We start from the raw sequence: 13,401 nt of genomic DNA on the forward strand, positions 1-13,401 counted from the left end.
CTAACACCCTGAGGTGGTAGCAAGGTGATGCAGCCTTTACACCTCAGGATGCAAATTAATTTTCAGTAATTCAGCAATTGGAGTCTGCTAATACAGTGGTTACCTCACGTAGGGCCTTGTGTTTTCCACGATGTGGAACACACAGATGGAGGTTTGAATCCAGTCAAAAAAGTGGCATTAGCTATAAAAATAGAAAATATTTCTTAGCTGAGTAGGTCATTACAATGCAATTGGATGGTGAGTCAACTTTTGAAGCTCCAAAAAGAACAGACAGTTAGCAGAAGCGTCATCCATACGACTCCAGTGGTTCAATTAATGCACTTAAATATTTAGCTTTCTCGCACCAAAAGCAATCGTATCACTTTATAAGACATTCATTTAACCTGCTGGAGTCATATAGTTGACGTTTATGCTGACTGTCTGTGATTTTTGGAGCTTCAAATCTCTGATCATCATCCACTTGCATTTTAAGAATCTACAGAGCTAAGATGTTTTTCTGTTTTTCTTCAAATGTGTTCTGCTGAAGAAAGAAAGTCATATACACAGTGTTGGGTAATAATGAAATGCATGTAACAGGAATACATATTTAAAATACAAAATATATGTAACTGTATTCCACTACAGTTACAATTTAAATCATTAGTATTTAGAATAAAGTTACATTCAAAAAGTATTTTGATTTACTTTGCATTTTAATGTCATTTGTTTTATTTAATATTTAGTCCTTTCATATGGAAAACATTTATACATATAAATGATGCGATCTAAAGAGCATTTGAACAGCAGTGAAACAATTTCTTATGATGTTACATTCATACGAGCAGACAGAGAAATACATTTGAAGTAAGTTTGGAGCAGAAGAAATATAAATAAACCTTGTGTAAATTGTCAGTTTTACACTAAGCTAAAATGCTATTTCTTGCCATTTTACATGCACGTTACAAGGCATGATCATATTTGTTATCAAGAAATTTCAGTTTGGATCATAATTTATTTTTTCTAGTAAGACCTTTGATATTAGGTCAACAATCATATTCTTGATAATAATTTTTGTGTTGTTGTCCTGTAAAACTATCTAAAAATCCTTAAAACAAGATCAATTTGATTAATCTCATTTTAGAAACAACACTGCATAAGATATTTAGGTATTTCAGAGAATGTATTTTTAACATGTGTATTTTTTCTAACTGTACTGGTAGAGTTTTTATAGTCAAAACAAGTGAAAAAATCTTACAGTGCTGAAGAAGTAATCCAAAGTATTTAGAAAATGTTACTGATTTTGAGTAATCTAACAGAATACATTACAAATTACTTTTTACAGCATATATTCTGTAATCTGTAGTGGAGTACATTTCAAAAGTAACCCAATGAACTACCCCTTTAATGCACAGTTAATCAAATGAAAATCAGGATACTGTATTTCCAGTGTGATTATTAAACTGCAAAAGATTTAATCCGGGAAGGATGCGCTGTCGCAGAGTTCTCGACGGTGCGGATTGGATATAGCTTTGCAATTACAAGGTTAATACAGTTAACCTGACAAAGTACTTTTACTGAAAAAAGATCACTTCTGTTGTAAGTGTCATACTGCACACACAATTAATTTAATAAAAATGTCAAAGTTAAATTTTTTGTGGTAATAAACCTATTGGAACAAATGCTGTTCTGATTGAGCTTATCTTGTATTTATCCCAGAACATTCCTTTAAAGGGACTTTTTTTCAAAGACTCATTAAAAAATAATAATAATAAAATGCTTGGAAAGGTTTGATTTTAAGGCCTTTTAATCTAATAAAATGATCATACATGGTATTTTCATACTTCTGAAAAAAAGCATGTTTTAAGCAGATTTCAGAGGCACATTCTATTGGGTTGAAGTGGCTGTTTAGATGGGATGTGTAAATGTGTGATATTTGTACTACAAGTTTCATGCATAACAGGAAGTCACAGTTGAATATGCTTTAAGAGAAACATCTGAATACACTTCCTGTTCAACAAGCCTCTTACATTCCATTTTAGTGTCAAAAATTCCATCTCTTGTGGTCAACCAAAAGGATGCTCATGATTATTTGATGGGTTGCATGACTTTGATGGATTTATAAATTGACACAGGTAAGGAAGCTTTTTGGGTACTTAGAAATCTTCTTAAGTCATTGATGTATGCCTTTGTTTTGTCTACTCCATTTGAGGTCCCAGAGTCACCAATCCTGTAAACTGATTTATTTTAATTCAGCTCTGAATATGAATTTGTAAAAAAATAAAAAATAAAAATAAATACAAATTATAATAATTGCATAATGCTGAGTTAGGGTTGCTCAAATTCTGTTTGATATCAAATTCAGATTCTGTTAAAATATTTAAAGTCTGTGTCTGTGAAGGTATCACATGTCCTCGCCCAACAGGAGTGGCTGCAAGAAGAGTCCAGCTGTACCCAGAATGCACACAAGGACAAACACCCACAGGAAGATCCTATCAATCACCATGGCAACATACTTCCAGTCATCCTGGACCTTTGAAGACAGGTTAGAAGAGCAAAACATTCAGAATGTGAGAGAGTGTATGAAAAGGAAATGTCACTCCAGTCATGAATTAAAGTCTTACCAAATAAGATGATTTTATTTTATTTTATGCCAAATTGAATAATATACAAATTCTGTCAAGATTTACTCGCCCTCATGTTGTTCCAAACTTGGATGACCTCAGTTACCATTTACTTTTATTGAATGGAAAAAAGATGCAATGACAGTAATTGGTGACCTAGACTAACGCTCTGCCCAACATCTTCTTTTGTGTTTCATGGGGAAAAAAGAGTCATACGGGTTTGTAACAACATAAGGATATAGTATATAAAGACTCTTCATTTTTGGGTAAACAATCCCTTTAAGGCAATAGCTTAAGAACAATTTAAACGTAGGCAGTTACAATGTACATTTCGCTGACACATAAAATACATTTTATTTTATAAAGCTAATGTTGTTAACAGGTTACGAAATAAACTCTTGCCCACCAGCCACAGTGGGAAATTCTATCAGCTACTTAGATTTTTCAGTATAATAGATGTATTGTATAAAGTAAACCTACAGAGTTACATTCACAATGCATGTAAAATACAAACTGCTCCGTATAAAAAAGTTAACTAAATTCAGAGCACCTCATATATACACTATTCTTGCAAGCTGTTTTCAGACGACTGAAACTGTCTCAGTCTGCCTCCCTCATGTTTCTTAGCACTCTTATTTTGAAGTGTTTTCCCAGACTACATTTCCCAATATGCACTGCCCTCATCACTGACATCTGTTCCTGTTTTTTCTCACCTGTTTTCCATTCACTCATTAGCTCTAGTTTGTTTAAATACCCTTTAGTTCTTGTATTCCTTTGTCAGTTCTTGCTTGTTGTTGTTTTGAGTTCCCGTTTGTTGTTTGACTGTCATCATTTTTATTTAAGCCTGCACATAGATCCTACTCCAATCAATTACCCTGGGTCTCCTCCCTGGCCTCCTGGTCATCTTCCGGGTCCCCTTTCTCACCAGTATCTTCCTGGACTCTTTATTTTGAAGTGTTTTCCTGGACTACATTTCCCAGTATGCACTGCCTTCATCACTGACATCTGTTCCTGATTGTTCTCACCTGTTTTCCATTCACTCATTAGCTCTTGTTTGTGTAAATACCCTTTAGTTTTTGTATTCCTTTATCAGTTCCCATTTGTTGTTTGACTGTCATCATTTTTATTAAAGCCTGCACATAGATCCTACATCTCCTGTCTCATCGCAGCAACCAATCTTTACAGAAACTACAATGGAAAAAGTGAGAACTCTTCACATACGCGTGCTTTACAAGATATTAGCATGAGCTGCATAGTCCCTCTGAACCTCTGAACAAACAGCGAATAAGACATTTTCTTTCGTCTGTTCTACAAGATATAATAAAGTTCTTCAACTGTGGGTCTTTGTGTCTATATGATACTTGTCATACATCATTTCTTGACATGTATCACTCTGAGATGTCTTAGAGGTCACCCACCACATTTGCGGGTAGATGAGCAAAATTACCTGCCACTGTGCACAAAATAACTGCATTTGGTGGGTGGCAGTTTCTAATTTCATACCATGGCTGCTTATACAAGAGACCATCTAACTTGCTACATTATGAAAATATTAATAAAAAATGTTTTATTCTATCATTAGTTTTCATCATTTAGTCACATTTGAGCTTTTTAGAAATGTACAAATACATGTATTCCATCAATAAATATGATGTGAATTCTTTTACCTCCTTGGCCTCGTTTTGTAATCGCATGTTTTCGGCAATGAATTTCACACTCTCGATGGCCTCTCTCACTTCGGGTGAGAGAGTTGGCATACACAAAAACCCTCCTTCCAGGGATTCTGAGCTGGAGCAGGTACTCTCTTCACCTTCTCCTGTTCCCATAATGGCACCAGCTCTCCCCTCCATGGACAGTTTGGTACTGTGTTGCTTCCAGCAACATGAACATCGTCTTTCTCTACACAGGAAGTTGGACCCTGTCTTGGACATCTCACCCAGGTTGTTGAGCTCTGTGCATAGGAAGAGATGAGGGCGTGGTGGCAGGCTTTCTGGGATACTGTGCTGCTTAGTGAGGTGTTGGGGAACAGACCCTGAAGCATGAAGAGTGCAAGATCGTGGAGGGGCTCCCACACAGCCCTGTCTCTCTGGGTCTTTCCCAGGCCGGGTCATGAACATGACCTGAGGGAGCATACTAAGGAAAACATGCCGTACCCAACATGGCATAGTGTGTGTTTTAGGGGTGCGGTAATGTACATTAAGTACAAAGACCGTAATAACGATGGAGAGAGTGATGAATATCATGGTGAAAAGAAGATATTCTCCAATCAGAGGGATGACGAGAGAGGTGGACGGGATTGTCTCCGTGATGACCAGGAGGAAAACAGTGAGGGAGAGGAGAACAGAAATACACAACGTCACCTTCTCACCACAATCAGAAGGGAGATAGAATACTAGAACAGTCAGGAAGGAGATGAGAAGACAGGGAATTATCATATTTATGGTGTAGAAAAGAGGCAAGCGGCGAATGTAGAGAGAATAAGTAATATCTGTGTAGATCTCCTCACAACAGTTGTACTTGATATCATGCTTGTATCCAGGAGCATCAATTATTGTCCACTCTCCACTTTCCCAGAAATCCTTAAGGTTTATAGTGGAACCAATCAGCACCAGGTCGATTTTGGCCTTGTCGTATGTCCATGAGCCAAACTTCATAGTGCAGTTCTGATAGTCGAAAGGGAAATAAGTAACATCGATCTTGCAAGAGCTCTTGAAGATGGCTGGTGGGATCCAGGTTACATCTCCATTGTAGCGTAGAAGAGCTTTAGTTTTATCATCCACCTGGAAGTCTCCAACTGCACTGTGGTTAAAAAAAAAGAACAGATCATGCATCATTTGTTTGAGTTCACGATAATGGACTGACAACGCTCAAATGCCCATAAGAGTGCAACAAATGTCTATAGTTTAATGGAGCCAACCAGTGGACTTACTTGTTGTACAACACAATGTCTGGCTTCCAGATCTTGTTAGAGGGCACACGAATAAATTCCACCCCTCCAAAATCCTTGGGATCCCACCTGAGCTTATAATCATTCCATATCTATGAAAAACAGACATAGTTGAGAGGATATGTATTCACACAATTGATAATGAAGCTTAACTTGGGTTTCATGAGTTGGCATGCCCACATAATCGTTTGGTATTAAAGGGTAAACATATTTGTCATGCTGTCCACAAAGTAGGGGCTCAAGTCACTAGAATGAGTTAAGTGGTGGTTCATATATTCTGTGGGCTGATTGGCAGATTAGATGAGCAACTATTCTTGTAACTTCAGTTAAGAACTCCATATTATGGAAAATATATTGCCATCACTGAGGTGTATGACCTTTTTTCTTCTGCTGAACACAAGCAATGATTTTTAGAAGAGTATTTCAGCTCTGTAGGTTCATACAATGAAAGTGAATAGTGGCCAGAACTCTAAAGCCCCCAAATATCACTTAAATGGGTCAGAAAAGTAATCTATATGACTCAGTGGTTTAGTCCATGTCTTCTGAAGTGATCCAATCGGTTTTGGGTGAGAACAGACCAAAATGTAATTCCTTTTTTACTATAAATCTTGACAGCAGTCTCCTTGGCGAGTGTGATTTAAAGCTTGATTACACTTCCTATAGTGCTGTCTAATGCTCTGTTCATGCAATAAGCACTAGGAAGTGTAATCAGCTTGAAATCATAATTGTAGGGACTGCTATGGCAATATGTACAGTGAAAAAGGATTTATTTTTTGGTTTGTTCCCACCCCAATCCGATTGGATCATTTCAAAAGACATTGATTAAACCACTGGAGTCTTATGGATTACTTTTATATGGATATATTTTATGCTTTTATGTGATATTTGGACCTTCAGAGATCTGATCACCATTCACTTGCATTGTATGGAGCTACAGAGCTGAGATATTATTCTAAAAATCTTTGTTTGTGTTCTGCAGAAGAAAAAGACTCATACATTTGGGATGGCATGATATATGACAGAATGTTTTTTTTTTTTTTTTTTTGTGAACTGTTCCTTTAATGTTCAATTACATTTACAATTCAAAGATTACAGCAAGCACAAACACAAAGACTAAACAAATAGAGTTTGTCGTATCTTTCAAAGACATTGGCACATGGCTTTAAGCCATGCTATCGTTTGTTATTTTCCAGGCTGTCTCAGGTTTAGTCTGGCCATGAAGTCTGCCCACAAACCGAAGAAAAAAAAAAAAAAACACACATAGAGCAAAGCTCTGTTGTTGCAGAAAGGAGAGATAGCAGAGGACAGGACGGATGGATTTGACTCTCCCTTCTTAATACTGTATATTTTAGGGAGACAATGTTACTTCAACGGGCATAGATTATAACTATTGTCAATAGATCCAGATATTTTTCTGTTATCTAATGTCCATGTCAGTTGATTAAAATTTTTTAGGTTCATTTTTCTAGGTTAATTGATTAGCCATTAATTCTGATTAATTGGCTAAACTTGATTAGGCTGTTGCCTTATCTTTTTTGTTTTTGTTTGTTTGTTTGTTTTTCTTGTACCTGGAACAGGGCCTTATCCTGAAGCATTTAATAGCAATGGCTTGCAGTCCATACTGGTTCCCCTTTCTATTTCAGCTAGTGCATATGAGATGTGTGTTTTTAACACCTTCTTTGCTGTGATGGTGCTGACCATCGAAGCTTTAAATATTTTTTTTTTAGATGTTTAATCAATGTGAAGTAACTGGATTTTGTTGGACTCAGTGTTGCCTCCTTCCATGGCCCAACAAGTAAACCTGCTAAACAATTACAGCTGCTCTTAGTGTCATATTAATGTGTATTGTTGATCAACACTTAAGGGATAGTTCGCTCAAAAATTATAAATCTGACTTGTTTGCGATACAACCTTAAGATCTCGCAAGAACATGCTAATGCTCATGCGTCAAGCGTGTGGATGTGTGAATGAGATTCTCTCATGAATGTGCATAATACATTTGCAATAAGGACTGCCTTTATGCTTTCTTCCTCACCCAAAGCTATTATATTGCTTTATAAAACATGAATTAAACCACTAGAGAGGACTACTTTTATGCTGCCTTTATGTTTTACAGTTTGAAAATTTAGGACCCCATTGACTTAAATGTATTTGACAAAAACACATCCTACATCCTTCAAAATATATTTGTTTGTGTTCCTCAGAAGAAAGAAAGTCATAAGAGGTTGAGAAAGCATGAGGTGAGTAAATAATCTATTATAATTTTTGGGAGAACTCCCTAAAATGTCTTAAAATATCTCCCTTTAAACTCCCATTAAGGCTTCTCATATTGTTTCATCCCATCAATAGCGCCTTACATATCCATATCTTTATATATTATAAAGCTGCATGAATGTTTTTTCAACAGGTAAAAACACTGAAAATATAACACCATGTATATTTAACTCAAACAGGGTTTTACATGAATAACTCATTCGTATTCCACTGATGTTCTATGATATCCACATGCTGTACCAATTGTTTTAAACTGTTAAGTCACAGAAAAAAAAAGTTAAATGCTAAAGGTATATAAACCTTGTTTCTGATAATATGTTTCAGTGTTTGCAATTATCTTAATGAATCAGTATCATTTGGACATGCATGAACAATGTATGAGCTTACATGTCGCAGCCAAAGATTGGTCTCCATAATCTGGTTCACCTCATCCTGTGGAAGGGACAGAGAGTGTCAGTAAGAGGGGCAGATAGATCACCCGTGGGGGAATACCACACTGCCCTAAATTAATATTTCAGAGCTTTAAGAAGAAACATGCTGTCATAAGTGATCATACTCCAGGCATCAGTCTGAGGCAGGCCAGCGTCGACCTCCATGTCTCACAGATGGGCTGTGCTCCGATTGAGACTGAGGACCACCTGAGTCCTCTCGCCTAAAGGCACTCCATGAAGCACACAGGGACTTCAAGGGTGTTCGCAAATATGCTAGCAAAACAGCTAGTGTAGACTTGGCAGTTTTAGATTATCATTTGAAGTGCTATATTTGATGTTGAGGATTTTCTTGAATGCCAAAATGACTTGGACACTTACATCAAATAAACAATTTTGATTTGTTGAAACTAAATGTACTTGATCCATTATACTGTAAATGTAATGTAAGTGAACACTTGTAAATGGTATTTGTCTCCAGTGCAATACATTTTCATAACAACCCCTAGTTTGTCAACAAGGGTCAGAAAGTGATGCTCATAGCACTGCTTGTATAAAACATGTTCTTTATAAAGGCTCTGGAAACATTCTATTTACATTTTACAGTTGATAGTCAAAGATATAAAGCTCTAGATAGTTTCTTGTGAAACATTTTATTTGGCCTTTGAGATTCTGGAAATCTGAATGGAGATACAGATGAAAAATAAAGACTGCTAGTAAATAGATGTATGACAATGAGACAGAGGGGTGTTCAAATACATTGCAAATGATAGTTTTAATCCAACAGAGTGTCTGAATTTAAGCTCACTAAAGATGTTTGCTGAGAAAGGGGATGGAAGGAAGAATGGAGTGAGCAAGATTTCTTTCTTGCTCACTCCATTCTTCCTCCCATTTAAACCTGCAATCAGTTGAATTAAATGATACAAAGAAAACAAGTGAGAATGAATGGAAAAAAATATATACAGTATATATTAAAAAAGCAGTGAGAGGCTCTCAGCGGCTGGAGTGGGTGTGGGAGGTCACTGAAGAATAAAGGAAGAAGAATGGAGGGACATCAGAAGAAAAATGAAAATGTGCAATTTGGCAAATCATACACATACACAGTCATTCACACTGACAGATCATTTATGTCTCAGAGGTCAGGGCTCAGAGAAGCAGCCTGACTGTGCTGAGACTTTGAAGCTACAGCCAGTGAAGCTTAAGCATGCTCGACTGAAATTCACATCTTCTTTAAAGATGACCCAAACTCATCATAGCGGCTAATAGATAACTGATAGAAACATGGAACATCTTAAATGGTGAGATATGCATGCGATGTGTGTATGGAGTACCTGGGCAAGAAAAAAGCCACACACAAACTTACACATGGCTACTTATCTAAATAAATAAGGGCATACCCTAGACTTATATTGTTTTTATTTAAAGCTAATTATAATTATTTCAGACTAACCCAAACCCTACCCCTAAAAGAAAGCCTTTAGCATTTTTAGAATCATTATTTACCTCATTTATTAATAATTTTTCCAATTGAGCATGTCTCCAAATAGAGGTTTTGTCAAATTTATCAAACTTTTGGGGACAATTTTGTCCTCAGTATATAGCTAATGAGACACAAATAGTTCCCCATCTCTCTTTTTTACACAAATTAAAGAAACAAGCAGGCAATAGGATCTGTTCCAACTGTACACAGTAACACTGAAATACCTCAATGACAATCTGGAGTCATACTCAATCATAAAATCCAATATAATCAAGCCAGGTATTAAATAATATCTGTCTTTGTTCTGTTCTTGACAGGCACTCACCACTTTGACGAGTTGTGACATGGACACTTCAAATTGAACTATGACTGGGTCAGACACATTCTCCACTGGTCTGATGTACTGGTTATAACTGGAGAAGATCACAGAGAACAGCCTGTGCTCTGCTTCAGAACAAGTAACCCCTAAATCAGAAGGAGTTACATATTTACAGACAATGCCTGACTGTGGTAACTTTTTTTACACCCCATTTAGAAGCATAAATGCAAACATTAGAGGATAGTAAACAGGACAATTAATGTACTGTATATTACTCATACACTGGGGTCTACAGTTATACTTTATGAGAGAGGAACCTGTAATTAAACATGTTTGACTATAAGCATCAGAGCGTTAGGCTAATGTTTACAGTTTTTCTCAATTGATTTTATACATTTCTCCAAACTCTAATCAATGCTCTCAAAAGAATTCACACAGCAGACAAAACAGACACTCAGTTTTGTAAACAATTCAATTTCATGGCATAATGAAGCACTATATTCTTTTCTGATAATGCATTTATAAAAATGAAATACATTCAAACTATAGATGTGTTCTCTTTTGTATTCATACCATTTTCAGCTATAGACACACAACTCTACTATTGAAATAACACATTTATCATAAAAATCCTAAATAAAGACCTTACCTGTTTTCATAAAATGTATCAACATTTTTGTTGTTCCTGTTACCTCTAGAAAGAGGGTAAGGAAGTTTACTGTGGAATATAAATACTGTATAGAATTATACAGTAGATTGTATGAAGCTAAGACAGCACTACAATCATTCTCTCTGCTCACCATCATTGTACCATCTCCATTTGGTCTTTCCTCAACTCTTTCAATGCTCAACCCGGAAAGAGTTGAGAAAACATTCCTCTTTTCTCATCAATTCGTCCTGCTATTTCATCTTACTTTACCCACTCTACCTCTTCTCAGTTTTAACCTCTTCATCATCTTCCTCATTGTTTGTTTGCTCTGAATTTTGACCCTAAGTTATGATAGTTGTGTGAAAAATTTACAGCAGATATCAATATGAGAATATGACTTTAATATTGTTGTCTGTGTTAACTGTTTTAAAACCATGAATGTTTATAGGGCAATTACAAAGTGTTCAGATTGCTTTGTTAATTGTATTGAGAGCAGTGACCTGAGTTTGGAGAAATGTGTGAAATTGATCGAGACAAAATGTAATTGCAGCTCACCACTCTGCACTCATTATCTGCATTTTGTCAACTTTTCTTGGCATAGTATTGTATTTGATAACCCTGAAGTCAAATGTCACCTTTGACTACAATATTGTTTGAAAGATGTCTATGTCTTATATTCATCCAGAAGGAAAATCACATAAAAAAATAATAAAAAAAATGTATATGTTGGCCTATATACGAATATGAAAAGCAGTAGGATTATGTCTGCACAAACATAAATAATCTTAATCTTATCTGTAAACCTACAACTAATTAAAATCAATTATAAAGTCTTTTTCTTTTTTATCTCTTTTATGCTGTTAGTATCTTTAATGCGATTAAAAGATTTGTGTTTGAAATTGTTTTAAAAATAGGTATGCTGCATGTTTATAGTTTTATTTTCTGGAAAGACCAGACAGAGTACCTATTTTATATCATTTGTCCCCCTTCATTCATGAACATTACATGGTTTAAAACACACTCTAATATGTAGGCTAAGACTCTCTGTACACTGAAGAAACCCTATCGAATTTACCCCCAATAAATGAGGCAGCAATTTGCACCTTCTTTCTTCAAGTAAATTTGTTCTTAATTTTAGCATGCAAAATATGTTTAGGGTACATTTTAACCAATGTGTATAAATATTAATTAACATCCCCCAAAATAATATATATAGTAAATCATTTATTTATAAATTGTATTAATATCTTGCTCATTGCCCCCTTGAAAAGCTTAATATTAAACATGATGCTGAGTCAGAATTAGTCTTTCATTGACTTTGATTTTGCAGTTGCACATCATTTTTGAGTGAGTGTACTGTAATGTGTTTTTCATTTAGAGTGTTCTTAGTTCTGCATTTTTACAGTATTCAAGACATTCAGTACTATCTTACAGTATTCATATATTCACTGTACTGCTGTAAATTGTGATTACTGTACCTTTTTGACAGTAATTGCAATATGAGCTTGCTATATTCAATAATAATAATAACAATTCTGTAACTGCATGACCTGGACTCTGTGTTCTACATTTTCTGATGTACTGTCTAATGAATGCTCAGTAGTGTGTTTGGTTTTGCCAGAAGAGTCAGGGGTTTTGTTAATGTAGTTTGAAGATTTGGTTTTGTGTTTAAAGTTGTGAGAAAATGGATGAAGTTTTCAAGAAATGTATTTAGCAATTCAGAAAAACTGTAAATCATTTGTAAACAACATACAAAAATATTTCAGTAAATAGCAACAAGTAGCCGAAGCTTTAGGTCAGCATACTACCAGTATTATTCTACTTACCCGACAGGATAAAAATCAGAAATTGGCAGATGTAAAAAACTAGAAGAGCCCTGCCTTGCATCGTAAAATCCAGAGAATTCCTTTTTAAATAATCCAAAGGGGTCCAAACGGGGACGGAGGCAAGCAAGAGTGAACCGGTAAGCGACAGAGAGAAGGGCAAATGTGAATCATGCCGTGCGCGGATAGAGAGAGAGACAGAGAGAGAGAGAGAGAGAGAGAGAGAGAGAGAGAGAGAGAGAGAGAGAGAGAGAGAGAGAGAGAGAGAGAGAGAGAGAGAGAGAGAGAGAGAGAGAGAGAGAGAGAGAGAGAGAGAGAGAGAGAGAGAGTGAGTTAGTTTAGGTTTGACCAACAGGGCAAATGTACTTGTTTATATGCACCAGTAGCAATTCGGCGAACAATTTCTGTACCTAGCCTATTCAATAGGTATGTCCTAAACCAAAAGAGCAAAAATATAAATAAAAAATTGTCAGTGGTAAAGCAGCTGATTTATTAGCATTATGAGAAAACATTTTTTCCTATAGTTTTCCCCATGCACAAAAAGATATTCACAATACGCTCTAAGGAATTCAGCACCTCGGACAGCGAATAGTCTCTCTCCTTTAAATTGCTGTAAGGGATTTTTTTCATGGAAAATTATGCACCAAAAAAAAATTAAAAAAAAATGTGTTCCTACCCCTTTTGAAATAACGAAATAAGTGTCCTGAGAAATCTCACTGGTCTCTGCAACAGCTGTAGACTGGCTTGTCACCTGAAATCAAGCTATGTGACATTGAGGCTTGTCACCTGTCAATCATTTTACTCGTTCTCATTTGAAGCGATCATTGAGGCTATGATTCATAATATTTATCAGTTGAGGGCGCGATTGTGCCACTGTAGAG

The 13,401-nt window shown here is 35.9% G+C and overlaps 1 protein-coding gene and 1 long non-coding RNA gene across 3 annotated transcripts; one reads left to right on the forward strand and one right to left on the reverse strand.

The window, feature by feature from the left end:
* Window positions 1-1,997: 1,997 nt before the first annotated feature.
* Window positions 1,998-4,183, forward strand: LOC127622970 (uncharacterized). Its single transcript, XR_007968028.1, has 3 exons — window positions 1,998-2,111; window positions 2,402-2,521; window positions 3,444-4,183. It is a non-coding gene; the product is annotated as an uncharacterized LOC127622970 (long non-coding RNA).
* chrna3 (cholinergic receptor, nicotinic, alpha 3) lies at window positions 2,102-13,262 on the reverse strand. 2 transcript variants are annotated; one of them, XM_052097182.1, is made up of 7 exons: window positions 13,197-13,262; window positions 12,524-12,603; window positions 10,055-10,194; window positions 8,209-8,253; window positions 5,530-5,639; window positions 4,268-5,399; window positions 2,102-2,509 (listed from the first exon to the last, which is right to left on the reverse strand). In XM_052097182.1, the coding sequence occupies exons 2-7, from the start codon at window positions 12,582-12,584 to the stop codon at window positions 2,381-2,383; spliced, it is 1,617 nt and encodes a 538-aa protein (XP_051953142.1). In that variant the 5' UTR covers window positions 12,585-12,603; window positions 13,197-13,262; the 3' UTR covers window positions 2,102-2,380. The 2 variants fall into 2 exon arrangements, with proteins under 2 accessions (XP_051953142.1, XP_051953143.1); XM_052097183.1 differs by lacking the exon at window positions 13,197-13,262 and having other exon boundaries at window positions 12,524-12,663.
* Window positions 13,263-13,401: the final 139 nt, after the last annotated feature.

Source organism: Xyrauchen texanus, chromosome 29 (genome assembly GCF_025860055.1).
Source record: "Xyrauchen texanus isolate HMW12.3.18 chromosome 29, RBS_HiC_50CHRs, whole genome shotgun sequence".
Lineage (NCBI taxonomy): Eukaryota > Metazoa > Chordata > Actinopteri > Cypriniformes > Catostomidae > Xyrauchen > Xyrauchen texanus.

Excerpts from the sequence above, each read along its gene's own strand:
- chrna3 (XM_052097182.1), bottom strand. The coding sequence starts at position 12,584 with ATGCAAGGCAGGGCTCTTCTAGTTTTTTACATCTGCCAATTTCTGATT. Across the intron at positions 10,195-12,523 it reads TCTGATTTTTATCCTGTCGG|GGGTTACTTGTTCTGAAGCA; the intron begins GTAAGTAGAATA and ends CTTCTGATTTAG. Across the intron at positions 5,400-5,529 it reads GACATTGTGTTGTACAACAA|TGCAGTTGGAGACTTCCAGG; the intron begins GTAAGTCCACTG and ends TTTTAACCACAG.